Source organism: Epithele typhae, assembly GCF_022376455.1.
Source record: "Epithele typhae strain CBS 203.58 chromosome Unknown BXZ73scaffold_7, whole genome shotgun sequence".
In the NCBI taxonomy this organism is placed as follows: Eukaryota; Fungi; Basidiomycota; class Agaricomycetes; order Polyporales; family Epitheliaceae; genus Epithele; species Epithele typhae.
In genome coordinates, this window is record NW_025954198.1 from 476,974 (window position 1) to 500,851 (window position 23,878).

Consider the following 23,878-nt stretch of genomic DNA (forward strand, 5'->3'; position numbering starts at 1 on the left):
TCCAGGTGAGTACGATATTTTATGTAATAAACGACATGAGTGACTGCGACGCGAACGGTAGGGATAGATGCACTCACCCAACGGCCATCCACCGTACATGGGTTATTACAATCTCGCTGCTGGAAAACGCGCCAGCGCGCGCGGAACAAAGCGGGACACGAAGGAGGGGCGTACCATTGGCGGTCTCCACCTGGGCGACCTGGGCGACCTGGAGGACGTTGCAGTCAAACAGGATCTCATGGAGATCGACTGTGCCCGTCGGTTCGAAAAGCTCGACATGGGCTTTGTTCGCGGTCTACCACGGGAGAGGCAAAAAAGGTCAGGGAGGGACGGGGTTACTCACGTGTTGCGATCTGCTGGCTCGGTCTGCGGTAAAGTCACCGTACGCAGTGCGGGGTCGCCACCGCCATAGGGCCCGTCACCAAAACCACCACCATGCCACGCATGTCGCCCTGGTCGAAACCTGAGTACTGAGTAGTGACCAGTCGGTGTAGATGCCCTGAGTAGAGAAGTCGCGGCGGCCGCCCGCCCCATTAGCTACGCCCCGGCCGCCCTCGGAAGCCCCCACGGCGGAGACCACCACAGAAGTCGCTGGGGGCCGGCGGTCTTCGCACACCTCGAGTGCGCGGCCGTACCGGTCGAAGCCATTCTACAAGCCAGTGTACACACTGGTCATGATGGCCTGCTGAGCATCCTTGCAGGTCTCAAAAATGACGGTACCAGAACCCTTGCCAGGCCGTCTATCCATCCCGGTGTTAATGTCGCCGCGAATGATGTTGCATGCATGCCGTAAGAGGTCCTTGAGATCCTGCCGGCCTGCTCGGTGGTATTGGGGCAGCTGGGTCCGGTACATGGGGTGGTGCAGGTGCTCGATATTGCCTACAACCCTCCGCCCATCATGTTTCTCCGGTCTCCGACAAGTGTGCATTAGGTAAGTCTCAAATTTACATGATAAGAATTGTGTGCGCTCTCGGATTGGAGCGAGAACACGATAGACGAGGATGGGTACTAGGAGCCTGGGCTAGGTCTGGGTTTTCAGTGGCGCCATGCACAAATCAATGTCGGTCTCCATGCACGTGCACGCTCACGTGCAATTAGAGCTGGTCGCAAGTGCGAAGAATCAAGATGCATGAGGCGCCGGAACCATCTCCGCCTCGTCCACCTGCCCCGATGAGGACAGTCTCCGTTCATATCCTCCTTTATAACGGGCATGCTTTGACCCTCCTTGCCGCTTCCGACACCATTTTGAGCGACGACAAGGACGAGCGCCTCCACAACCTTTTCGATGAAGTCCTGTACGCTGCTCAACTGCAGCTTGAGCGACCTTCATATGACCTCCAAGTCTCGGAGAAAGATATCGTGGTGGATATTTTCGAGGTGCGTTGCATTCGAAGCCTTCCCGTAGACCCCGATCGACCCTTTCCCCGCACAGACGGTGATGCCGCTGGTCGCCAACCCGGGGAAGACCATCGTAGGCCAGTGGAAGGCACTATGTCAAACCCTTACGCTCGAAGAGTTGGAGCGCCAGGCGTACCCCCTTTATCCTCCCTGCCGTTCCGCGAGAATCAAAAATCCGAACAATCTCATAGGCGTCGTCAGTACGTATCATCTAGCTCTCGAACGCGCACGCCACCCTGATCCACGGTACCAGCTGTTGCATGCCCCCCTTCCAGCTGGCTTCGGTCAATCGATATGCGCTTCACGCGCTTCTTTCATCCCCACCACGGCGACGTATTTCTCAGATACATCAAACGCTTTACCGGTGGGGCCTCAGATCAAGCTGTGTTCAGAGCCGATGTCATCTCCATGAAGTCTGGCAAGGCCGTCGGCGACGTCGCGGTCAAGTTCGCGCCGCTTACGGCGTCGAAGGTCACAAACTGCTCGCAAAGCGCCAGCTCGCACCTAAGCTGTGGTACGGAGAGTGGGCGCCGGTCCTCGGCAACTTTGTCGTCGTCATGGACTTCGTCCGGGGAGACCCATGCATCGAGGACTCACGCCTAAACAAGCTGCGAATGTGCGCAACGCGGTGGCAATTCTGCACGAGCACGACCTCGTGTTTGGCGACTTGCGACCTGGCAACCTCATCGCCGTCGCGGGTGAGGATCGCGTCGTGCTCATCGACTTCGACTGGTGTGGTAAGGTCGCGAGGCGCGCTACCCCCGCGACATCAACTTCAACGACGGGATCCCGTGGCACGAAGGCGTCATTGGTGGGGGGTTAATAGCGAAGCAACATGATATCCATCTTCTCACTGTCTCCGGAGCAACGGGATTGGTTTGTAACGTCCTGTGCCGTTTCGACCCAAAGTCCATGTCATGTGTCACGAAGAGTCATGAACGTTGAACTTTGGATATCTATGAGGTTCGTCGCTGCCACTTCTGTGTGTTTTGGCCTCGTTCAACTCTTCGCTCCGGCGGTACCTCTTCCACAGACGAGCCACTTTTCACGGCTCAGCCTGGCATGCCACTGCGCTGGAAGGAACGATGTGCGAGCCTGACCCGGACAGGCCCGGAGGAGCTGCCAGCTCAAATGGTTTATCCCACCAATCGGCACTCGAGAATTGACGTTATGGACAACCTTATCGGCGTGATTAGTATGTTACTCCTGGCAGTTCTCTGCCGAGCTAACATGCACACCAGGTATCACGGATCCTCAACAGAACGACTCTCAACCCACCCAACTTGATGTTGTGCCTGAGGAGAATGGATGGTCAATCGGTAAGTCTGTGAATTTTGACGTTTTGCGTTATCATAAATCCCTCGACTGCCAGACCGTGAAAGCATTGTCTCACTTATACAAAAGCAAGCACTCGCCCCCTCCACGGCTGCCCAAGTGGCCCAGATCCTGAAACGACCTTACAAGATCGGCGACTATCGTCTTCTACACCCTCCTCCGATTACGATATACCACCCTCACTTACTTCATGGCGATGATCCAAACCGACGCCGTCACACTGTTGCACAAGGACGATTTCGTGTTTGGCAATCTGCGACGTGGCAACCTGATTGCCCAGGACGATGGGCGAGTCATGCTCGTCGATTTTGACTGGTGCGGCAAGTGCGGAGACGCGAAGTATCCCCTCGACATCAACTTGGATCCTCGCATCCCCTGGAACACAGAGGTGCGGCCAGGCGCTTTGATAAAGAAAGATCACGATCTGTACATGCTCCAGCGACTACATAATGAAGTCGAGATTCTTCCTAGCACAAGGCAGCCTGCGTAAGGGGGGATGGCTGTTGTAGGCTGCGTTGATCCATCTCGTTCACATGGTCTTTACTCATTGGTAGCACGACCCTTCGTACCTAGAACCTACCGTTCGCAGCAATGATATGACGTATAGTCCCAAAAGCAGGTTCATGTGGCTGCGTGTGCGTAGTCTGTCCGCGCTTCGTGGCGCTGGGCGTGAACATGTGCCAGCGGTCGTCGAAACGGATGGTGCATTAGCATTAGGTAGTGTACGCGGACGGGACAGCAAGAGGTAAGAAAGCGAGGTGACGACGTCTACGTCTAGCCTGTACTTTTCTTCAAGTGGGCCAGGATTTTGTCGATCTCGCCCATGAACCTGTCGTTCAAAGCCTGATACTAAACGCGACTTCAGGCACGCCGGACAAGTAGGAGGCATACAGACTCACAGCGTTGAACTCTGCCGTCCCTTTCTTCGGGTTGTTTTTCTTTTTCATCAGTGCTTGGGTGAGCTTGCGGATCTGCCCACGCGAGTCCTCCGCATGGCGTGCAGCGTCTGTGTACAACGCTTTCCGCGCCTCCACCGTCGGCCTGCCACAAGTCAGCGGAGGAAAGGAACGAGCTTTTGAGAGACGCACTTGGGCACGGGAATCTTGAGGGTGCGCGAGTCCACCCTCTGCGGCGTGATACTCGGGATCTTTGCCTCGTAGATGGCCGCCTCGACCGCCTTCAACGTCTACACACCCGCCGTGAGCCCTCGCGCCCTCTCGCCGACAGACCACGCAGGGCGGACTCACATGCTCCTCGAACACGGTGACGATCAGCACCGTCCCGTCCTTCACGCCCACCGTCGCGACCTCCTCCAGCCGCACCCCGCGCGCGTCCTTCGCGCCCTGCGCCCGCACCCGCACGGGCGCGAGCAGCCCCGGGGTGACGCGCCCCGTCGCGCGCGTCTCGAGCGCGGCGACCTCCTTCCGGAGCCACTCCGCCGCGGCGAGCATCTTCCCCTCCGTCCCGCGGTACTCCGCGTCCGCCGTGAGCAGCTGCGACGCGGGCACGAGCGCGTCCGTCGCGACCGCCTTGCCCGCGCCGCCGTGCTTCTTCGGCGCGGGCCCGTCGCCGTCGCCGTCGCCGTCGTGGTCCGCCGCGGGGCCCTTGGAGGGCTTTGAGGGCTTTCCGCCCTTCTTGGCCGGCTTGGCGTACGCGCGCGAGGGGGCGAGGGCCGTGGCGGCCGCTAGCTGGCGGACGGGGAGCGCGTGGCGCGAGGAGGAGGCGAGAGAGAGGGCGGAGGACGAGGCGGAGGCGAACCTTGCACGGGCGAGAATCGCGGCGACAGACATGACGGGACGAGAGAGGGCTTGAGGAGAAAGACGGGGCCCTGGGGAAGGCGGAGGGATTGACCGTCGACTCTCTTGCCAGCGACTGGAGTGCGCAGTTGAGCCTGGTTGAGCGCGCCACAACGCTCGCGAGCGGCGAATTTTCCGCGTTTGGACATCGGCGTCTCCGCGAAGCTCGGCGACTGCCGTGACAAGAGGCCCCTTTCAACCTAGTACTACTAGTTGAGTCCGTCGACTAGTCGTCGTGGGGGCTGGCGCCGGCTGCCTTTCAGGAAAATCTGTTTGTCGTGCCGCAGGATGTCAGGGAACCGGTAGCCGTTTATTACGCTCCGATGTAGACGAGGGAGTCCACATATGTTTGGCCCCTGCGTTTATTGGTAACGTTAACTCGCATGGACACTGAGTCCCATTGTCAGGCGTCGTGCAGGTTCCTGGTAGAAGTAGTTCGATACAACATGTGAGTGAAGAAAAAGCCCAGTTTACATAGCCCTGGAGTACTAGTCGGAGCTGCCCTGCATACACACTACCCGCGGCGAGAACCAGCTGGCATTTCTACAATAGCCCTATAGAATTACCCGCCGGAGGGGCCGCTCGAGCAAATTTATCCACGGAAGGAAGCGTGAGCAATACACACAGCGAAGATATTAGGACACGCATATACACATGACACTCCTTGCGGGGCCCACACTCAAGCGTGCGCACGCGAAGCGTACCCCGATCGTGCGCGCATCATGGAGCCGTATCTGGCGGGGCACGGTGTCAGTCAGCGATTCGAGTGCGGAACGAAAGTCGCCTCGAAGCGCACCTGATCAAAAGCGTCGGGAAAGGCGTCACGAGAAGCGCGATGCATCCCGCGACGGTGAGCGCCCAATGCGGGGTCAGGACGAGGAACATCCTCGTGGAGAAGAGCTGCGAGGAGAGCGGTTGTGAGAACGGCGCGCACGGTGTCCTCAATGCGGACGGCACGTACCGGGAACAGCGCGGGGAAGAGGTTCATCGAGACGACGACGCTGGCCATGGCACTCGCCGTGATCCCTTCGTAAACCTCCACGATGTAGTTGAGGACTGGGAACTGGGGAGCGTGAAGGAACGCAAGCGTCAGCCACGCCGCCGTGTGCACACAACGCGAAGTGCTGACCACGAGAAGGAAGATGGCCCCTCCCATCACTACGCCCGAGACGAGCGGCACCACAGAGCTGAACGTGTTGAAGAGCGTCCACCTGGCAGCTGATCATTACGCGGGAGGAACGCGGGGAAAGCCTGGAGCACGCACCCGAACCAGAAGAACGTGACGGCGAACACAGGCGCCGCCCACTTGGACAGCACCAGGCGCACTTCGGGCGGCACGCGCTCGGGGGCGAACGCTTCGGCGTGCCGCACGGAAAAGCGGCGGTGCACCACAAAGATGTACTAGAGGAGGTGTGAGAAGTAGCACGCGGGGCCGTGGTTGGCTGCTGACCGAGAACATCACTGCGATCCCACCGATGATCAGCGTCGCGGACGATGCACCAAGGGCTGCTAAAGGGGTGAGCCTGAGTCTCACGTGCTCTATCGACGGACGTACTGCTGACGATGCCCGTTGAGGCCCCAAAGGCCGACGTACAGCCCTGAACGAATATCGATGAGCACATCTGAATGATCTGTCTCGAAAACAACATCAGTATTAGGTCGCAAGAAGTCACAGAGAAGAATGCACATACGGCCAAGTACGCCGACACGATGGCGAGAAGAGGCTCGTGAATGAACAGACGAATAGGGCGCGCGAGCATATTGCAGAGGCAGCGAGCACCCAAGCCGAGGTCGATCTGGGGAACCTCAAGGGGCGCTTTGAAACGGTCGTCGCCCGTCTCCTCGCGCAGACGCCTCGCATGCTTAAGCAGAATCAAAGGGCTGTCGACATCAAATCAGTACCATGCCCATCGGACGCACAAAAGACGCCTACCGGTACGTCTCGCGCATGGTGAACGCGACGAGGACTGTCATCAGCGCCCCCTTCAACAAGAGGCATCAGAATCAGTCAAGGCAGCAATAGGAATTCGGTGGGCGTACGATGATGGTGTAGATCCAGAACACGCTGTGCTGATTGACTCCGAGCTTGAGCAGGATTCCACCAGACGCGGCACCGCTAAGGGGGACTACGTCAGGGCGAGGAACCGGAGCGCAGACGTCCACGCACATCGGTGGCGCGACTATGGCGAGTGCGTATATAGCCATAGCCTCCTCGCGCGAGGGGAAACCCCATCTGGTCGCGGATACAATCAGCGTGAACATACGCATGGATCTCAACGCACTCACACATCCGCAATGACGGCTCTGAGGCAAAAACTCAGCAATGCGTTCTTCACGATCCGCAGACTGGAGGCACTCACGGACTGATGGTCATGGGGGCAGAGATGAACAGACCGGCCACGATGTGGCAAGCAACAACGCTAGTCGCCGCGGTGGAGACCGCCGCACCGATGTAGAGGAGCTTTGATTCACATAAGAGGGTAGGTGGCTACATAACTGCGGCATGTACTCACAGTGAAGGCGATCCAAGACACCAGTAAAACAGGTTTACGACCGTACTGTAATTTCCACGACGGATGAGCAGGAGTACTTTCGTCCACGAGCATAATGATCCACAGACCTTTTCAGACAACGGAGCGAGAATCAGAGGTCCAACGCAGAAGCTCATTGTGAACTGGGCGACGAAGAGTTCGTTCACGAACACGCCGATGCCATATTGAGAGTCCAGTGCGGCGGAGAAGGGGATCAGTGCGCCCGATGACGACATGCTGCAGCGGACGTGAGCCACGCGCCAAAGAAGGATGCTCGAGATACGGACGCAAGGGATATCATGATGACCGACAGGCCAGACACCCATCTCTTGTACCACCTGGCCCAGTTCTGCACGTCCCAGAGGAAGGGTGAGCAGAGGATCGTGCGGAGCTTTCGAGAGCGCCTACCCTGGGGTCCGTCGTGCCTCCCGCATCGAAGTCGACCATGAGTAGCCCTGGCCGCTCGCGTCGGACGAGGGTGCATTCGGTGAGGCTGAAGTCGACCGACATCTTCTTGGCGTGCGCGTGGACCTCGGACACGGGGGTGTTCTCCACCGTGGCTTCGACATCGACGTCTAGAGCGTTGTTGAACGTCAGGGGCATAGTGCAGTCGTAAGGTCGTCGGGGGCGTGAACCGGGGACCAGGCGTGGGTGGGCCGCGAGAGCCCAAGGAAGGCCACGGTGTCGGAGTCGACGTGTTCATATGTGTCGAGAGTGCGTGGTGGCCGGCGAATGCACGGAGCGATCTTGCTTAAAGCGTCCACCCTTGGTCGTGGGGCACGCTTCCCCGTCCAGCGCGGCACCGAACATGGCACCGATATGAGAGCATCTCGAGGATTATTTGCGTACGTGGGGTAACTGGGATAAGGTCAGGTGGGCGGCCAATCCCAGCTGGGCAGTGCGGACATGGAACGGGCGCGTGAATGCCTATCGAGATGGGGATGACATACTGCCGCGACAGTGACAGACTACATCCGAATTGCAACGAGAGGGATATGGATCTGCAGAGTGTATACAGGGTTTGAGGCCCTTAGGGAAGAGTAGATGATGTTCATGGAAATGACGCACCTCAGTCGGGAATGGAGAGCGCGGCGGTACATGCCAAAAGCCGAGCACTTTCAACCAACTTCACAGAGTCGCTCAGATGCGAGCTGTCTGTGCCCGGTGTCAGAGCTTGGAGTGTGTCGACGGGTGTCATTCTGAAGTTCCAAGAGAGACGGCGACCTTGGACAGAGCTCCCTGTAGTCCCCGAAAGAGGTCGAAATTCGTCAATGCCGTACTTATCAACGTTCAAAGCAAACCTAAGTGTCCGGCGCTCAATGCTTCACCAGGGAGCCGCGCTTTTTCGCGGCACGCCAAATTTCATGCGCCGACAGTACCTCCATCGCGTCAACTTACCCGCTTCATCGCCAAAGAAAGGACACTAAGAGTGAGTTTCAAAATCGTTGATCATGAGAATGATACGGAGTACAAAGTCATGATCGTCAAGCCCGGTAAGAGCCCCCTTCCACCAACTTAACAGTCCATCCACTTCATTACCACTCCAGAGAACTGAGTACTCCCCAGCTCCACGCCGTCTACACGGCGGGGCGAGGTTTCCTGTCTACGAACGGGAGCCTCTAATGTATGCGATGAAACTATGCATGTGTGATGCGAGAGCAGAAGGGAATGTACACGGCACGCGGAAACCTACAGTCACGACCGAAAGCAGAGGGAAACAGGGGGTAATGGACAATGTTCAGCCGAGCATGCCCTCACCATCCGAAGCCGCCGTCGAGGAAGCGTAAGGCGACGCGAGCTCGGTGTACCGTGCAACCCGAAGTCGCTGGCCAGGGGGGACGCGCTTGTCGTCAAGGCCGTGCTGCATACCGCCGTGAAGCACACCGACACGCATCATAGAAAGCAACTTAAGGCACCAAGTCAATACAGCTTCCGCGAGTAGCAAAGACATGACGTACGTTGTGAGCCGCATTCGAGTGGTCGTACACACCGCCGAAGAACGCAGTAGTACCATCCTTGCCAATCATCTTGGCAATGAGATGTCGGCCACCAGGGTGCTCGTCCATGAAAGAAGAGACGTCGTGAATGAAACCGGCAACGACGACAAGAGGGCGCTTCATGGACTGTTCCTGGACTAAGAAAAAGATGAGCATATAACAATGACAGCACGCATTCGGGACTTACAGCTGCTCCAGTTGACGACAGGAAGGTCGTCACTGTCCGGCGCCCAGTTGAGGTGCTCCTGCTTCTCGCGAAGGCGCTTGAGCTGCATCGTAAGTTGGCCCTTGGCGACTTCGTTCTCCGGGAAGGTCTTCAGGTGGCTAGCAAGGCCGACCTGCTGGCACACCCAAATGAACCATTTGGTGGGATCGTACTGGTACCACTTGATGGCGTTACGGTAGTCCATGGGGAACTGATGGTGGAAGTTGTGGTAGCCTTCGCCAATGGTGACCAACGCGGTGATCATGTGGTCGCGGGGCGTGTGCTTGTCGTCGAATGGCGCCTCACCGAGCCAGTGCGCAAGCGAGTTGACGCAAAAGGTAGACTAAAACCCACTAAGGTTAGCATGGAGGAGCATATGCAATGGCCCGGCGTACGCACGTGGTGGACGAAACAGAGACGGGCAGCTCCGGCGTAAAAGTAACCACCCCGGAAGTCGCCCCATCCAAAGCCACACACGAGAGTCGGGAGGACGAAACCGAACACAAGGATGAGGGTGCGGTACCAACGGTGCTGGAACCGGACAACTTCGTTCTTGCTCAAGTCGCTGACGTCCGCGACACCAGGCCGACGACGGGGCTTGACGAGCATCCAGCCGATGTGTGACCACCAGAAGCCAAGCTCCGCGTTGTAGGGATCAAGGGCGGTGTCGGTGTAGCGGTGGTGAGCACGGTGGCCACGAGACCACCACTTGATAGAACCTTCGACGGCGCCGGCACCCGCCAACGCGAGGAAGTACTGGAGCGGCTTGGACGCGTTGTACGACCGATGCGCCCACAGACGGTGGTACCCAGCGGTGATGCCTAGTAGTCCCAATGAATAAACAGACTCGCATACAGGAGAACGCGACTAAGGCTCACCGAGACCAGTCACGAAGTAATAAAAGACACTGAAAGCAGCGGTCTGCCACATGAGCGGAGTCGTGAGCGCACCAACGATGGAGATTGTGGGAGTAATGGTGAGAACGGCGAGCGAGAGGTAGTTGAGCTCGCTGAAGATGTTGCCCCAGGTGACCGGGGGTCGCTCCTTCTGGTTCTTCATGGTCCAGGACACGTAGTTGTCGGGAATGTCGATGTCAATGGGGACATCGTCCTTGTTCTTGGCTTCCGGTGGCGTCATCGGCGGGGTGAGGGTGGAGGGCTCCTTGGCGGGCGTCGCGCGGGAGTCCGCGACGGAGGACATGGTCGTCGGGGGAGGGGTAGGGGGCGGGATAACGCCAGTGTGCCGGGAAAGGGTTATATACCTCCACACTTTTCCGTTGGGGATGCGCGACTTCTCAGCGTCACGCGAGGCCGGCTTTTTCCGCGTCTCCCCAAGTTCTTCCTCCCGCTGCTCCATCGGTCTTGTTCAGCGTCCGGCAGGAAGTGCGCGCACGCGTACAGCGCATGCGCGTATGCGCCAGAACGTTCCTGTATGCAAACGCACGGTGAGCGAGCTTAGCGCCCGCGCCATTCAACAAGCCCCCAGCAGCGCACACAAACAGACGCTCGTGGTCCTGTCCCCAGTCGCGAGCATCATGCCCCACGACGCCACCACGGCCCCAGCCTTTGCTTGTCGCCCAGCGTCCTGGCACGCGCCGTGCTCTCGAGCGCGCTCGTTTCTCGACCTCGACGAGCCCGCGACCATCAAGTCGTGTCGGGCCACGCCTCGACCTTGCAGCAGTGGCAGCAGCGCATGTTTGCACGTGACCGTAGCGATTCCGTTGGGGCTGAGATCGCGCGTCGCGCGGCGGGCCGTCGCGAAGCGGCCCTTCCGTAGCCCTTTCATGGCAATCGCCAAGCCCGCTGCTGGCTCGCCGTCGACGCGGAGCTGCGTATCGGAGCCCGCGTTCCTTCAGAACCCTCTCGTCAACCCGCCCGTGATTCGTCGCGCGGCTCCAGGCAGTCCAACCCCGTCCTTCGACCATTCCTCCGCAGCAACCCCACGTCCTCCGCGGACGTCACAGATTGCGCGGCGGGTCGGCCGTCAGGCCGTGATCAGACCCCAACAGCTCGAGCGAACGGGCCCCGGCCCCAAGCCACTGTTTGCGCGCGGCGCACGTCTTCGCGGTGCTCCGAATGACGCACACAACCCAACTTTCCTCCGCTCGGGCCCGTTGCGACGGACGGCGCTGCTCCGCTCCGCCGCGTCCATATCCGACCAGGTGAGCTCCTCCGGCCTCGGCCGTCGATCGCCCCTTCACATACGCACGACCTTCACGGTACCTCCCAGATCCTCACCTCACGCCCGGCGTCGGGCCCCCAGATCGGCCATCTGTCGCCTCAGACTGAGCACGTACTTCCGACGTCCGGACACGGGCCCTTCGGACGCGGTCGAAGCCGAACGAAGAGAAGCGGAAGACGACAGACATACGCGCACGGGGGACGGAACACTGGGCCGCGGAGCGAATGGGGGAGCCCGGCGAAGACGAGCAACGCCCTGCGCACGCGATCGCCGGCCACCGCGTTCGCAGTCCGACGGCGGCCCCCGGGGCCTGTGCGACGTGCGGGCCTCACCGAGAGATCTGCCACAGCGACGTCGCTGTCGAGATGCGCGAGGGCGCCGCGCCCGACGCCCGACCAGCGTGGAGCCAGTCGACGCGACGAGAGCGATGGTGGGCGGGCTAGGATGTCGGTGGACAGGACGGGGGCACAAGTATCAAGGAAGGCGAGACGACGAAGCGGTATACGTACGGATGCGCGAGCGAAATCCATCTCAAGACTGGTAGTCCTCCCGGGCCCGCGGTTGGATCCAACCCGGTGCAGGGGGGACCATTACGGTCCCAGCGTGGTCACACCTGGTTCAAGTAGGAACGGTCCCCGCACCTGCACGATACCCTAGGCTCAATCATCCAGCCGTTTTCGTCGTGACCTCCTCTAACGGCTGGTCAAACTCGTAGGGGAGCCTTGCGTGAGTCCCATAAAAGGCAGTCACATGATGGGGATGCCCTTTGCTCCACTCCCCCGCCCAAACGGGCTTGTTGGGGTACGCCGCCCTCCCCAAGCCCTGCGCGTGAGCTCGCGCGCGAGCTCCAGCGGTGCGCGCGCGCGGCCGGTCGCGCACAGGCGCCTCGCGTCTGTCGCCCGCGATGCTCGACTCGCTCTCCCGTGTCGCGTTTACAATACCCCACTCTCCAGCCAGATTTGGAAGCTCCTTGCTCTCTGAAATCTCGGGAGCCGCCACTTTTGCGTCAGCGATGTTTCCCCCCCCACGCGTTTCATCCATATGGGCTGCCAGGCAACTCTGCTCTTCACCCATGAGTCTGCCCAACGTTTTCATCCATATGCTTAACTCGCATTCGGCGGCATCCAAGCCCACTCCTCAGGCCTCAGCCACCATTGACTCCTACTTTTCAGCCGTCTGCCTCTGGTTTACAAGGGTCGACCTCACGCACCCACTTCGTGCGCCTGTGCCGCTATCCGCGCATTCCATGGCTGTCCGCACAGTACCTAGATCATTGTACATTGAATTTAAACAGAGAAGCTACTGTACTTTGCATAAGCCGTTTCATTATTTGATTGCCACATCTCCTGGACCCGTCGCCCAGAGAGCGAGTTGAGCATCGCATGTGCAGGAGCGGCAGACACAACGGCCCGTGAGGCGCCTGTGCGCGACCGGCCGCGCGCGCGCACCGCTGGAGCTCGCGCGCGAGCTCACGCGCAGGGCTTGGGGAGGGCGGCGTACCCCAACAAGCCCGTTTGGGCGGGGGAGTGGAGCAAAGGGCATCCCCATCATGTGACTGCCTTTTATGGGACTCACGCAAGGCTCCCCTACGAGTTTGACCAGCCGTTAGAGGAGGTCACGACGAAAACGGCTGGATGCTCGAGCCTAACGATACCCATCCCGCCACAAATATCCAAGGCCAGCACGCGCCGTGCACACCGAGGGCGCGCGGGCGAACGTCCCCCCGCCCGAGTCCTGCGCGTGGTCTCCCCGCCCCATCGTGTACAATCACTGCGCGTACCTCGCGCGCGCATGTCTATCTTCGCCCTCGAAAGCTCCCCGCGGTCGGAGCGCCCGCATTGCTTACATGTCGGGACGAACAGGCAGCTTCTGAAAGCGGCAACATAACCGAGGATGCAATAACATGTCCTGACTAGTAGAACAGAGACACATGTGTGAGCTAGTATACAACAGTGCACGAGGTATATACCGTAAGGGGTAGTGGATAAAGGTAGTGCTAACAGTCGTGATGGAGTCCGTATTATCGAGAGGCGACCTGTCGCCGTTGACCGTGCTACATACAGCTGGTCGAGAAACCGGGGAGGTCGTCGCTCTGGTGAGCTTACACAGGCGCATATTTTTGGGGATATAGCAGGCATGGCTGTAGGCACGACGACGAGGGGAACGCAGAGCACGGCGGGAGTAGCATACAGATAACGTCCGATGTTGCTCAATTGGTGAGGTTGATGCTCCTCAGGTTTGCTAGGATAATGGATTCTTGCACTGCGTACGTGGCAATCATTAGTACCGACTGGGCAACTGTCGGCGTCCGTGGGCCAAATGTACTCACCGTTGAGAAGCAGATCCTTCGTCGTCTCGGTGTTCTGCATTCATCGGTAGGCGAAGTCAGTCCCATGGTCTCCCCCGAAGTCGCCGCGCGCGACGTACCGTGACCGAAGTGAAATGACTGTAGAAGCTCCGTGCCTGAGGCGAGTATTCCTTGTGGATCTGCCCGAACTTCCTCCGCATGTCTGCGCGCCGAGATCAGCCCCTCGTACTCGCATCAACGGACGACGCCGAAGGGAAACTTACACATCGAAGTGTCCTCGAATGTGTTTGGCCGGTTCCCGTACGAGATGATGAACTGGCTGAACGAGACGCCTGACTCGAGCTTTGCCTGGAAGATGTCGATCTTGTTGAGGAATAAGATGATGGTTGTCTTCCCAAGAAGGGGATTCGAGCAGATCGACTTCCACAAGAGCACCGAGTCTTCCAAACGGTTCACAGACGGGTCTTCCGTGAGCACCTGGTCGAATCCGCTCAGAGGCGCGAGGAACAGAATGGCACTGCGGTGCGTGTAAATATACGAGCGGAAGAAGCTTCTGCAAAGAAACGTACTTCATGTCGTCGAAGAAAGGCGCCCATGCGGCTGGAAGTCAACATTCCGTCAGTATATGCGAGTGGCAGACCGCAGATTTCGTTACCTCGCTGTTACAAGCGAGACAGCGTCCATCAGCCTCGAGCGCCATATGTCAAGTGGGACTTCACGTACCAATGACCTATGTCCGCCGACATCGTATATTCTGAGGTCGCGGGCCATGGTACCTGAGTACCCTATGTAGGCGGTGTGTGAGAATATCAGAATGGCAAAGTAACGGGTAACTCTCACCCTCTTTGATGGAGAACCTGTGCTCGGACACGCCCACGGTCTTCAGTCGCGCCCGGAGAATATCATCTGGGAACGGCATATTTTGTGAAGAGCGTATCGTGGGAGTTAACCGGTGTACGTACCATCAGTCGGAACGTATTTTGGATGAGTTACGCGCTCAATGCAGTCGAGGAAGCTGCATGGCCGGGTCAATGCATAGAAGGGCGTGGTCACGTAAAACACTCACAATCCTGGGAGGTCCTCAAGGCGGGTGCCCTGTGAGCGGAGCATGGTCTTGATCGCAGGGTCGTGCCACAGAGCAATCATGTCGTCGGCGCAAGCGTGCAGAACCCGCGCAGGATCCTGAGCGATAGCGCATCATCAGTACATGGGAGCATCGCGGGACAAAAGGAACACCGAGGAACATGGACTCACTCCGGGATCAATGTAGTCGCCCTCGCCATCGCCGCTGTTGCGGCCAACCATGCGCTGAAAGACGCCTCGCCAAGCGAGCTGACTGTTGACTGTGAGTTCCCTGTCCAGGGCACGCGAGCGGTCTCCATGCAGATGGGTCGCTTCCAGCTCGCCAGACCCGACGGGGGTCAGTCGTCTGATGAGTTCCTCTTCGACCTGGATGAGCGGGGATAGGCGGAGCTTCAACTTCAGGTGTTCTGGAGTCAGCGAACGGTGGGAGGGTCTTGGCACGAGGGATGGGGAGTGGGCGAGGGAGTCGGGAGGGTGCGTGCGTATGGGAGAAGAGTTGTATGGGGACTGCGCCTGAATTTCGGCCATGGCCTCTAAGATTACACGGATTGAGCGGACAATGTTGAGGTGGACGACTGCGCGCCACGACGCGCGCTCTTTGCGGAATGCCTTTATTACGCGCGAGTGAGCAATCACGGATTGATGATCTGTTGAAATCACTACTCACAGATGGTGTGTTCATGAGCTGAAAATCTTGGAGGAGCGAAGCGTCAGCTATGTGGAAGCTCAGACCAGCAACGAAACGCGAGCGACTCACTCTTGAGGGTGGTCGACTTGCCTGCGCACCGCTCGTCTCAGCAGGGCGCGAGTGGCAGAACGTCAAAGATGCACGTACCGGACTCGCTCTGACCTGCCCGTCGAATGCCACTGAGCACCAAACCGCATACAAGAAGGTACGGACTCACCTAGCAGGAGAATCTTGACCGGGCGAGGACCGCGCCTCTCGCTCTTGGCCTGGCGCTGGAGCTCTTCATCGATGGCGTCGGATATCCTCTTCGCCTCAGCCTCGGCGGCAAGGCGCGCCTGGCGCTCTTCCTCCGACTCGTTGGGCGGGGGCGCCATGACATAGGCGAGGGGGTCGCCGTCGGTGACGATCCCCTTGGCCTTGTTCGCGAAGGACAGCATGTTGTTGGTTCTTGTTCTTCCCCGGAGGCGCTGGAACAGACTATGGCTGGAGGGCGCGCGGGGCGCGGAAGCAGGAGCCAGGGAGGGCGCGAGGCGGAGCAGGAGCGGAGCGAAGCAGAGGAGGGAAGGGCGCGGGGAGGGGAGGGAGGAAGAGAGGCAGGAAGCGGACGCGGGGAGTTATAAACAAGACCGCGACGAACGCGGCGGCGGGGCAGTCGGACGGACGGACAGCTGGCGGCGGCGGGAGCTTCTGCGCACTCGGCGTCATGGATTATAACACGTCGCGCATGGCAAAGAGACGCGTGATGGCGTTTGCGCTGTCACCCGCCGTCCCGTCCGCGCGGGGCGTGGGTGCTGGGTGCGGGGAGAGGACGGGGAGCACGGCCGGTGGTCCCTCGGCGCGTCCGCGGCCCAGATCAGGACACAGGCCTCGATCCGTCACCATCGCGCCGATCGGCGGAGGAGAAAGGCTTGTTAGGCGGCTGTGCCTGCCTGAATGAACCACTTGCTCGCCGACGATGGCCAGCGCGGCGCCGGGTCGGAGGACGTAAGGCCGGGAAACCCGCCGACGCGAGGCTCGAGCGCGTCGGTGTCGACCGAGGCGGCTGCAGAGGCTCCGAGAATGCACCAGTTTTCAGGAAGCCGGCCGCAACGCTGGGAACCGGGGCTAGGAGGAAAGAAGCAAGTCGATTGTCTCAGACGCCCGTGCGTCTGCCCCCGCGGCGTTGCCTAGACGCCCGACGCACCAAAGCGGTCGCTTGGTTTGTACGCGGTGGATCCCGCCCTCGAACGCCCTGGCGAGCTTGGATGAGACCCATGATCCTCCGCGCCCGCGCATCCTGCACCGACACCGGGCCCCAGTCTCGTTCAATCTCGGCGCGCGGGCACACGGATGGGAGCGCGCCTCCCAAACGCCGCCAGGGTGCCCCACACGGATGTTCTCCACCGAACCTTCTGACCCTTCCTTCTGCCCACCCGTGCGCCCGCCCCGTTGCGCGGCTCCATTCATGTCGTGGGCGTATTTCCGCATCCAGCAGGCGGACGGACGTGCGTCCGATGCTGGACCCTCCGACCCGGACGATGCCCGTCTTCTGAGTCAGAACACCCCCCGCGATCACCATGGGCAACGGCGCATGCATACACACTCCCCGCCTTCGCCCCCTTCCGGCCCTCTGCGCCCTGGTGCCAGCGGCTGCGGGGCGTGGTATTCGCCTGCCGTAACCCCCGTGGAGCGCAACTCCCTCCGCCCGTTTACCCGCGCACCCGCGCGCGCGATTCAGATAGGCCGCTGCGACCTGTCCACGGACGTACGTATACTATGCACGCTCGCGGCGTACGTCCAGGCCCTCGCCAATCGACGCCTCGAATTGACCAGAGCCCGCACGCCCCGCGCGCGTGGGAGGCGTTGCCGGCTTCGCGCGGACTGGCACCGTGCAGAGCTTCCATCCCTAGGGCACCTCAAGGTGCGTGGAGGGCCGACAAGCACTAGGGCCCGTCCGGAAGTGAATGCGTGGTGGACAGAGCGTCGCGGACCCGCCACTTAGTACGTCCATGGCGCTGCGGGCCCGCGTTCCTGCGCTGGATCCGCTCCTCAGGTCGCCCATTCGCGGCGGGGCTTCGTGGGCTAACCCGGATGCGGCAACCTCGGTGTCTGGTGGTGGGATGGTGGTGGACGGAAGCCGGCGGTATGCCATAGCATCACCTATTGAGGCTCTTCCTTGACCGATATGCCGTAGGTGGCGCGGCGTGGCTGGTGACCACCGCGAGCTTCCCGTCCGGGTGCGCCAAAGAGGGAAGCCGGAATCACCTCGTAATCGCCAACCTTGCACTGACGGCCGCGCGCGAGAAGACCTGGTAGAATTGATAGTTAGCTTGTTGCGGAGAAGGCCGAGAAGCAAGGAACGGAGACTATGAAGGCACAAGGCAAAGGGCAGACGTTCAAGAGGAGAGACAAATCGAAGGGCGCTTGAATTCCAGATCAGGTGCCAAACGCGAGCGGTCACGGCACATGATCATTTGTCACGACTCGAGGTTTAGCTGGGAGCGGTCCAGACGCTCCTGGTGTTTTCGGATCAAGGCCGACATGTTACGAATGCGAAAGGCTCTACAGTAGGGATTCTTGCTACCAAATACACGTCCAACTAGGAAGATCTGTTGATACAAGCATTGATGTCAAGTGTAACATATATCCGAGACAAGCGCGTCCAGCGCACTCAAATAATACACTGGGCCTCCATAAGGGGTCGACGTCAAGGCGAACGTGCGGCGTTACAGCGGCCCTTCCCGAAAGGACCTGCGCAGACTCGGACCACTTCACTGGATGTGCAGCACCATCGGCGTCGTGGAGTTGATCGAGGCCAACGACGCCGCCGAATGCCTGCGCGCGTCGCGGTGCACGACCACCGAGCCGTCGTGCGCGCCGGGCTCCTTCTCCGCGCTCGCCGGTCCTCGTCCTTCACCTCGTCGCGCGGGGGGAGCATGAAGGGCGTGATGCCGAACGACTCGGGGGAGCCCATGCTCACGTTCCTGCGCGGCGCAAAGATGGGGAGCGCCTCCGCGTGGGGGACGAAGCGGTGGGTGATGAGCAGGAGGAGGACGTTGGCGACGCCCTGGAGGTTGAAGACGAAGTCGGCGAAGATCGTCGCGCGGAAGGGGACGTGGTGGCCGCCGAACTCCCAGAAGCGTGCGACGGTGACGGGGACGAGGAGGATCGTGTACGCGACCTGTCCCGGACCGCACGACTGTGAGATGGCGAGGGAGGGGGAGGGGGGTCTGCGGGGAGCACGTACCGGGTACCAGATCATCCGCGCGGCGACGTTCATCATGCACTCGTCGACGGAGTCGCGCCGGATGGCGAGCCTCCATCGTTCTCCATGAGGGACGAAGCGGAGGTGCCACTTTCCCTGGCTGTCCCGGGTGAGGTTTCCGCGCACCCGGAGGAGGACGATCATGTACATAAAGAAGGAGAGGAAGGCGGAGAGGAACTCGAAGAAGTATTCGAGGAAGAATTGCTCCCTCGGATACTCTCCTGTGATCCAGCACCTTGTGGTGTGACGTCAATACCGTACCCTCACACAGTGAAATGACTGTGTTCGCTCACCAGAAGCCAGTGGGACCGAAGTACGGTCCACGGCCAGACCTCTCGATGACAGTCGGACCGATGACGACCACAAATGCAATCAGGAACCAGCCAACGCCGAGGATAACCCAAGACTGCATAGCCGAGAGGCTTAAGCGGCGGACGAAGAGCAGCATGAAGACGTGTGCCGAGAGCGCAAAAGACCTGGTAGTGGCCGCTTGTAGGTCAGCGCCAAGGCTTGATCGCACAGTCACGGAGACGAGGCTCACCAGAGCGCCATGCCGACATTGCCTGCCTGCTTGATCCCGCCTGGGCAGTGCACAGTGGACCAGAGACGACGTTGCGGTCATGGATCCAGCGGGCGTTCATGATCGTGCCTACGCCTGTAGGGCGTTGGCCACCAGGAGGGATACAAAGAAGGGCAGGATGCGTATGCTTCCAAGCTTAGGACGCAACCATCTGAGCACCTGGGTGAGACAGGTCGTGCACGTATCAGATGTGGCACTGTGCGCAGGAAATCCAAAGGGCATTGATTGGAGGACTTACTCCGTAAAGCGCCGGAATCACTGCCACGAGGGAAAGGATCCCGGCAACTACCAGGACCTGGGGAACGCACGTAAGTGAGTACGCTGTTCTGTCATTGACATCCGCCGCCGCGTAGTGCAGTAGAGTACAATGTGGTGGGGGAACGAGCAGTTGCAGACTCACCGCCACACCAGAAACTTTGGCAGGACTGTATTGGACCGGGCCGGGGGTATAGAATTCCGAGACGGCATTGACGGAAGAGTCGGACATGTCTCGAAAACCAACAAGTGAAAAGGACTCGGCGCTCGCGCCGAAACCGAAGAGAAAGGTTCAAGAAGCGGAGGAGAGAAAGAAAAGGAGCAGAAAGCCTCCAAGAGAGTCGCCGGGGGAAAACAGGAAAGGGGGCGACTGAAGCCCGCGCGATGTACTGAGCATCATTTATAAACCACGGGTGCGTCGACAGGGTCGACAGTAATAGTCAGCTGGATCTAGGTACTCGCCGTTGCCAGCTGCTGCATGGCTTCGTGACGCCGTGCATGTCCGAAGTCACATCATCCCTGTCACATCATCCTGTGACCGACGCACAGATCTTAAGCGGTTAGCGGTGCGCGTCCGAGACAAATATCCTCCACAAACGACGCTATATACTCAGCCACCCTCTACTGCTGCCATCGCTATTCCCTGCTGCGACATCCCCAACCATCGCGCGTTCAAGATGATTACACCCATTCGCGGCTACTTTGCGCATCCTTTGCCCCACGGTCCCCTCCTCGTGGGTGGCGCCTCACGCCATCAACGGAGAATTACCTCCCCGCATGCGCAGCAACACCTCGCCTAGCAACCTCATAACGTTTCGTTCGTCCACTCGTCTTCTCGCTATCTCGTCTGCCAGAATCCAAGATGGTACAAGACAGTTCGAGCCTATCTTCCCGCTGGTCCGAGGGCATCCTTCAAGCAGTCCAGACTTCGTTCATGGGCATCGCCCCACGCGTCTTTCTTCTCCTGCCCTCCAGTGGGCACGTGTACCAACAGGATAGAAGCCGATTTCCTCTCGTTCTCCGATCACATCCAGCCGTCACGTTCACTGGATTCCGGTAGTTGCGGGGGCCGAGTGCACTTGATGGATGCAGTGAGTGAGTACATATTCACATCCACCCACGCCCCTGTAAATCCGTGATGTCAGCATAACCTTGGCTAAGGCTTGTGGCCTGTGAGGCTTTTGTCTGTGCTCGCCGTGCAGGTTTCTCCTCGTACACTGTGTGCGGGGGCACGAAACCGCCGGTGGCCTGACAAAGAACGGAAAGCTGAGACTTTCGGGGCTATTCCTGTTTCGCACCCTCATCACCCTTCGGCTGCTGACCTCTGCTGTTTTTGGGTATCCCAAGAACGTACACCCTTGGCAGTGCGGGTTGTCATACTATGGTCTGGCAACGGCGCTGTGTGCTGGCATACTACGGTACTTGCGCCATCATCTCATGTTCTACGTTCGGAGAAGACACCACCGTTTCGACGAGATGTCTAGTGAGTCTATACGACACGGTATTCTGCAGGGTGTCTGATATGCTTTTCCTCTCGATATCTAAGTTGTCGAAGTGTCTGATCTCTCTCTTCAATGCATCTTATTTCCTTTACTTCTACAACATGCGTGAAACATCAAAAATATGAACACAATTCCATATACGAGTTTTCTGACACCTTGGATGCGACGCAGCACGCTCGGAACGAGATCGAAGATTGCGCCATCCCTCCAACGAGATACAGGACTTTTGGTGACGCTCCGCGTGGGTCATACTGACGACCTCGATTATAGCGGACATACCACTATCGCCGGCATTGCCCCGCAGGAGATCAAAGTGGGTTCTGGTGCCATAGGGATGCAATCGGAACGCATGTCAAGATATGGGCTAGCTGCCAATGCCTTCAGCTCAGACTGAATGTCCTCGCCTTCTGACACTATGGGCTTGCGCGCAAGATCGTCACCCGCCAAAATCCACTCGTGAAAATTAGCCATCTGCTCATCACTGCGACAACTCTTCTGGGTGCATCTTCGGGTATGTTCATGTGCAGTACCTACGTCACGGTACAAAATCCGCTCACAGAGAGACCAATTAGTACCCAACGGCCGTGCTCGAAGCGAGCATGCAAGAGCCATTGTGAATCAGGCTTGTTGCGGTCTAGAACCAGTCGACAATGCCGACACCCGGCACTGTCCCAGCTGCAGACAGCAGTCAGCCAGTGGCTGACGTCTCTCAGGTGTATATCTTCCTAGGCAAACGCACTCACTGCCCCTTCGTTCCTCGCTTTCCTCGCTTTCGCACTGCTTTCGAAACTTGCCACCGCCTACCTCAAGCCAACCTCAAGCTCAACAATCATCCATGCCTTCCATCCCCCACACTACCCTCTCCCCTCTGGCGCCGCAGACGACACCCAGCGCCCCTCCGACCCCCGCGTCTGCGCTGGATACCTCGTCGGGTGTTTACACGGTGCTCGCACTCCTCGCGGTCGCGTTCTGCGTCATCTCCATCGCGGTGTGCGTCACCCACGGCCGCCGCCGTCGACGCCGGAGCATTTGGGTCGTCGACAACGTCGAGGCGCAGCACCCGACGGGCGACCTCAAGAGCAACGACGGGCTCAGGCACGCGTTCTTCGCGTCGATGGCCTCCACGGGCCGCTCGCCGTCGACTCCGACCGCGGACGAGATCATGTGCAGCGGGTCCGAGAAGACGCACACGGGTCTCGCGGGCCTCCCTCTGCCCGCGGTCCACGGCGCCAACAAGCGGTACAGGACGATCCGGCACTCGGTCGTCTGCCGCGTGATCGGCGACCTTCCCTGGGCGGTCGACGCGGGCAAGATCGCGGTCAGCCTCTTTCCTTCTTCGTCCGCTCCACCTTGTGGTTGACACGCCCTTTGGCAGCCCGTGCACTCCGGTCCGTCCCCCGCCGGGGCCAACGCTCGGGTTGACATCGAGGCCCCCGCCGCGCCCGCGTCCGAAGAGCGTGCCCTGTCGTCGCCCATCTCACCACCCGTTGGCCTGCTGCCCACCCCGTCGTCTCCAGAGCTGCCGTCCCCGTCCAACCCGTCGCTCGGCTACCCAGAGTGTGTGCGCCGGCACCTCCCTGCATTCCACGAGCACTTCAAGAGGGACGATGCCGCCGCGCGACCTGCTTTCCTCGCCGCAGCGCCCAAGCTCGTTGCGGCCTGCTCCTCCGTCGTCGTACCACCAGAGGTCCCCGCCATCGTCATCCAGCCCTTCATCGAGCAGCTCCCCGAAGACGTCTGCCCCGACAGTCCTTCGAGCATGTACAGCCAAGACAACGAACAGTCCGGTGGTCCGCCCGAAAGCCCCTGCTCCATAGGCTCTCCCGCGACGCCTGCGCTCGACCCGTCCTCTCCTGGATCCCCGGACAACATCGAGTCCGCCATCGGCTCGCCGCGCGACGGTCCACCCACGCCCGATGTCGACCCGGCCGCCCTAGGAGGTCCACTCGTCATGTCGTCGCCAAGTACTGCCCAACTCGCGTCCCCCGTCAGCTTCTACTTCCCGCACCACTCGTCCCTCGAGGAGCGTGACTACCTGCAGGTCCCCCCGGCGAGCTGGAACGCTCCACGGCTTGAAGAGGAAGAAGAACAGCGATGGTCCGTCTCTAACGTGTCGGGCAAGACGTTCTCTCTCGGCGATCCACCGGGAAAAAGGTGGAGACGAGGCAGACGAGGCAGCAGCTCCTCAGAGCCCGGGAGACGTGGCGGCGTGGGTGGACAGGATGGTCAAGGGAGCATGGGACTCGGGTTCACCGTCCGCGCTGCATCCGCCCCTTCTTCACCCTCGGCGCCATCTCGACGCTCAAGTCGACCTCCTCCCGTCCCGTCGCGCGGCACCCTCAAGGACCTCTATGACTTCGGCGAAGCCCAGGACCGGCGGCTTCTCGAGATCCTTGACCGCGATCTACGAAGACAAGCTCGCTCGCGAGCGGTCTCTTTCCCTCGCCTCCACGCCGCTGGGGAGAAATCTGCGAGCTCAGCCGACTGCGATGTCGAGAACGACGACAAGCCTGGCAACGCCATCCTCCACGGCAATTCCAACACGAACGGTGACAAGGACAATGCTCAAGGCGACCTCTTCTCCGCTCAGAGGGATAATTCCAACGACGTGGGCGAGGATTCCGACGTGTCCGACCTCATGTTCCACGAGTTGGCCGACTTCCTGGCCGGTACGGCGGGTGTACAGCTGCCGTCGTCGCCGGACATGGGGTTTGAGGCTGCGGATCCGGATACTTCGCTCGTGTTGGGGTGACGCTGGGCCGGCGGGCGCGATCG

General features: G+C 59.9%; 7 protein-coding genes across 7 annotated transcripts; 2 read left to right on the forward strand and 5 right to left on the reverse strand.

Annotated features, from left to right (window-relative positions):
• Positions 1–1,170: 1,170 nt before the first annotated feature.
• On the forward strand, positions 1,171–3,223 carry BXZ73DRAFT_98445 (uncharacterized protein; the record flags this gene model as incomplete). Its single annotated transcript, XM_048027687.1, has 6 exons — positions 1,171–1,377; positions 1,433–1,598; positions 1,652–1,912; positions 2,007–2,135; positions 2,640–2,721; positions 2,863–3,223. 6 exons carry the CDS (start codon positions 1,171–1,173, stop codon positions 3,221–3,223), a joined length of 1,206 nt encoding a protein of 401 aa, XP_047880951.1.
• Positions 3,224–3,507: 284 nt separating this feature from the next.
• On the reverse strand, positions 3,508–4,523 carry BXZ73DRAFT_88391 (ribosome recycling factor; the record flags this gene model as incomplete). Its single annotated transcript, XM_048024929.1, has 4 exons — positions 3,508–3,582; positions 3,633–3,774; positions 3,822–3,919; positions 3,981–4,523. The coding sequence occupies 4 exons, from the start codon at positions 4,521–4,523 to the stop codon at positions 3,508–3,510; spliced, it is 858 nt and encodes a 285-aa protein (XP_047880952.1).
• Positions 4,524–5,208: 685 nt separating this feature from the next.
• On the reverse strand, positions 5,209–7,663 carry BXZ73DRAFT_98447 (major facilitator superfamily domain-containing protein; the record flags this gene model as incomplete). The annotated part of the gene is made up of 17 exons (XM_048027688.1): positions 5,209–5,263; positions 5,326–5,429; positions 5,491–5,592; positions 5,659–5,740; positions 5,794–5,930; positions 5,980–6,035; positions 6,085–6,160; positions 6,221–6,410; positions 6,463–6,512; positions 6,570–6,645; positions 6,697–6,762; positions 6,816–6,833; positions 6,890–6,990; positions 7,043–7,087; positions 7,150–7,297; positions 7,348–7,409; positions 7,469–7,663. The coding sequence occupies 17 exons, from the start codon at positions 7,661–7,663 to the stop codon at positions 5,209–5,211; spliced, it is 1,563 nt and encodes a 520-aa protein (XP_047880953.1).
• Positions 7,664–8,798: 1,135 nt separating this feature from the next.
• BXZ73DRAFT_88392 (delta 9-fatty acid desaturase protein) lies at positions 8,799–10,462 on the reverse strand (the record flags this gene model as incomplete). The annotated part of the gene is made up of 5 exons (XM_048024930.1): positions 8,799–8,966; positions 9,019–9,194; positions 9,245–9,605; positions 9,662–10,083; positions 10,141–10,462. The coding sequence occupies 5 exons, from the start codon at positions 10,460–10,462 to the stop codon at positions 8,799–8,801; spliced, it is 1,449 nt and encodes a 482-aa protein (XP_047880954.1).
• A 3,190-nt stretch (positions 10,463–13,652) lies between these two features.
• BXZ73DRAFT_98449 (G-alpha-domain-containing protein) lies at positions 13,653–15,959 on the reverse strand (the record flags this gene model as incomplete). The annotated part of the gene is made up of 15 exons (XM_048027689.1): positions 13,653–13,705; positions 13,773–13,806; positions 13,871–13,953; positions 14,015–14,268; positions 14,321–14,351; positions 14,392–14,410; positions 14,475–14,536; positions 14,592–14,657; positions 14,714–14,766; positions 14,818–14,933; positions 15,006–15,443; positions 15,502–15,527; positions 15,592–15,612; positions 15,670–15,684; positions 15,740–15,959. 15 exons carry the CDS (start codon positions 15,957–15,959, stop codon positions 13,653–13,655), a joined length of 1,491 nt encoding a protein of 496 aa, XP_047880955.1.
• A 2,019-nt stretch (positions 15,960–17,978) lies between these two features.
• Positions 17,979–19,833, reverse strand: BXZ73DRAFT_75195 (uncharacterized protein; the record flags this gene model as incomplete). The annotated part of the gene is made up of 8 exons (XM_048022169.1): positions 17,979–18,110; positions 18,419–18,700; positions 18,749–19,001; positions 19,060–19,242; positions 19,308–19,347; positions 19,368–19,473; positions 19,585–19,641; positions 19,747–19,833. 8 exons carry the CDS (start codon positions 19,831–19,833, stop codon positions 17,979–17,981), a joined length of 1,140 nt encoding a protein of 379 aa, XP_047880956.1.
• A 2,105-nt stretch (positions 19,834–21,938) lies between these two features.
• BXZ73DRAFT_98451 (uncharacterized protein) lies at positions 21,939–23,855 on the forward strand (the record flags this gene model as incomplete). Its single annotated transcript, XM_048027690.1, has 2 exons — positions 21,939–22,421; positions 22,479–23,855. The coding sequence occupies 2 exons, from the start codon at positions 21,939–21,941 to the stop codon at positions 23,853–23,855; spliced, it is 1,860 nt and encodes a 619-aa protein (XP_047880957.1).
• Positions 23,856–23,878: the final 23 nt, after the last annotated feature.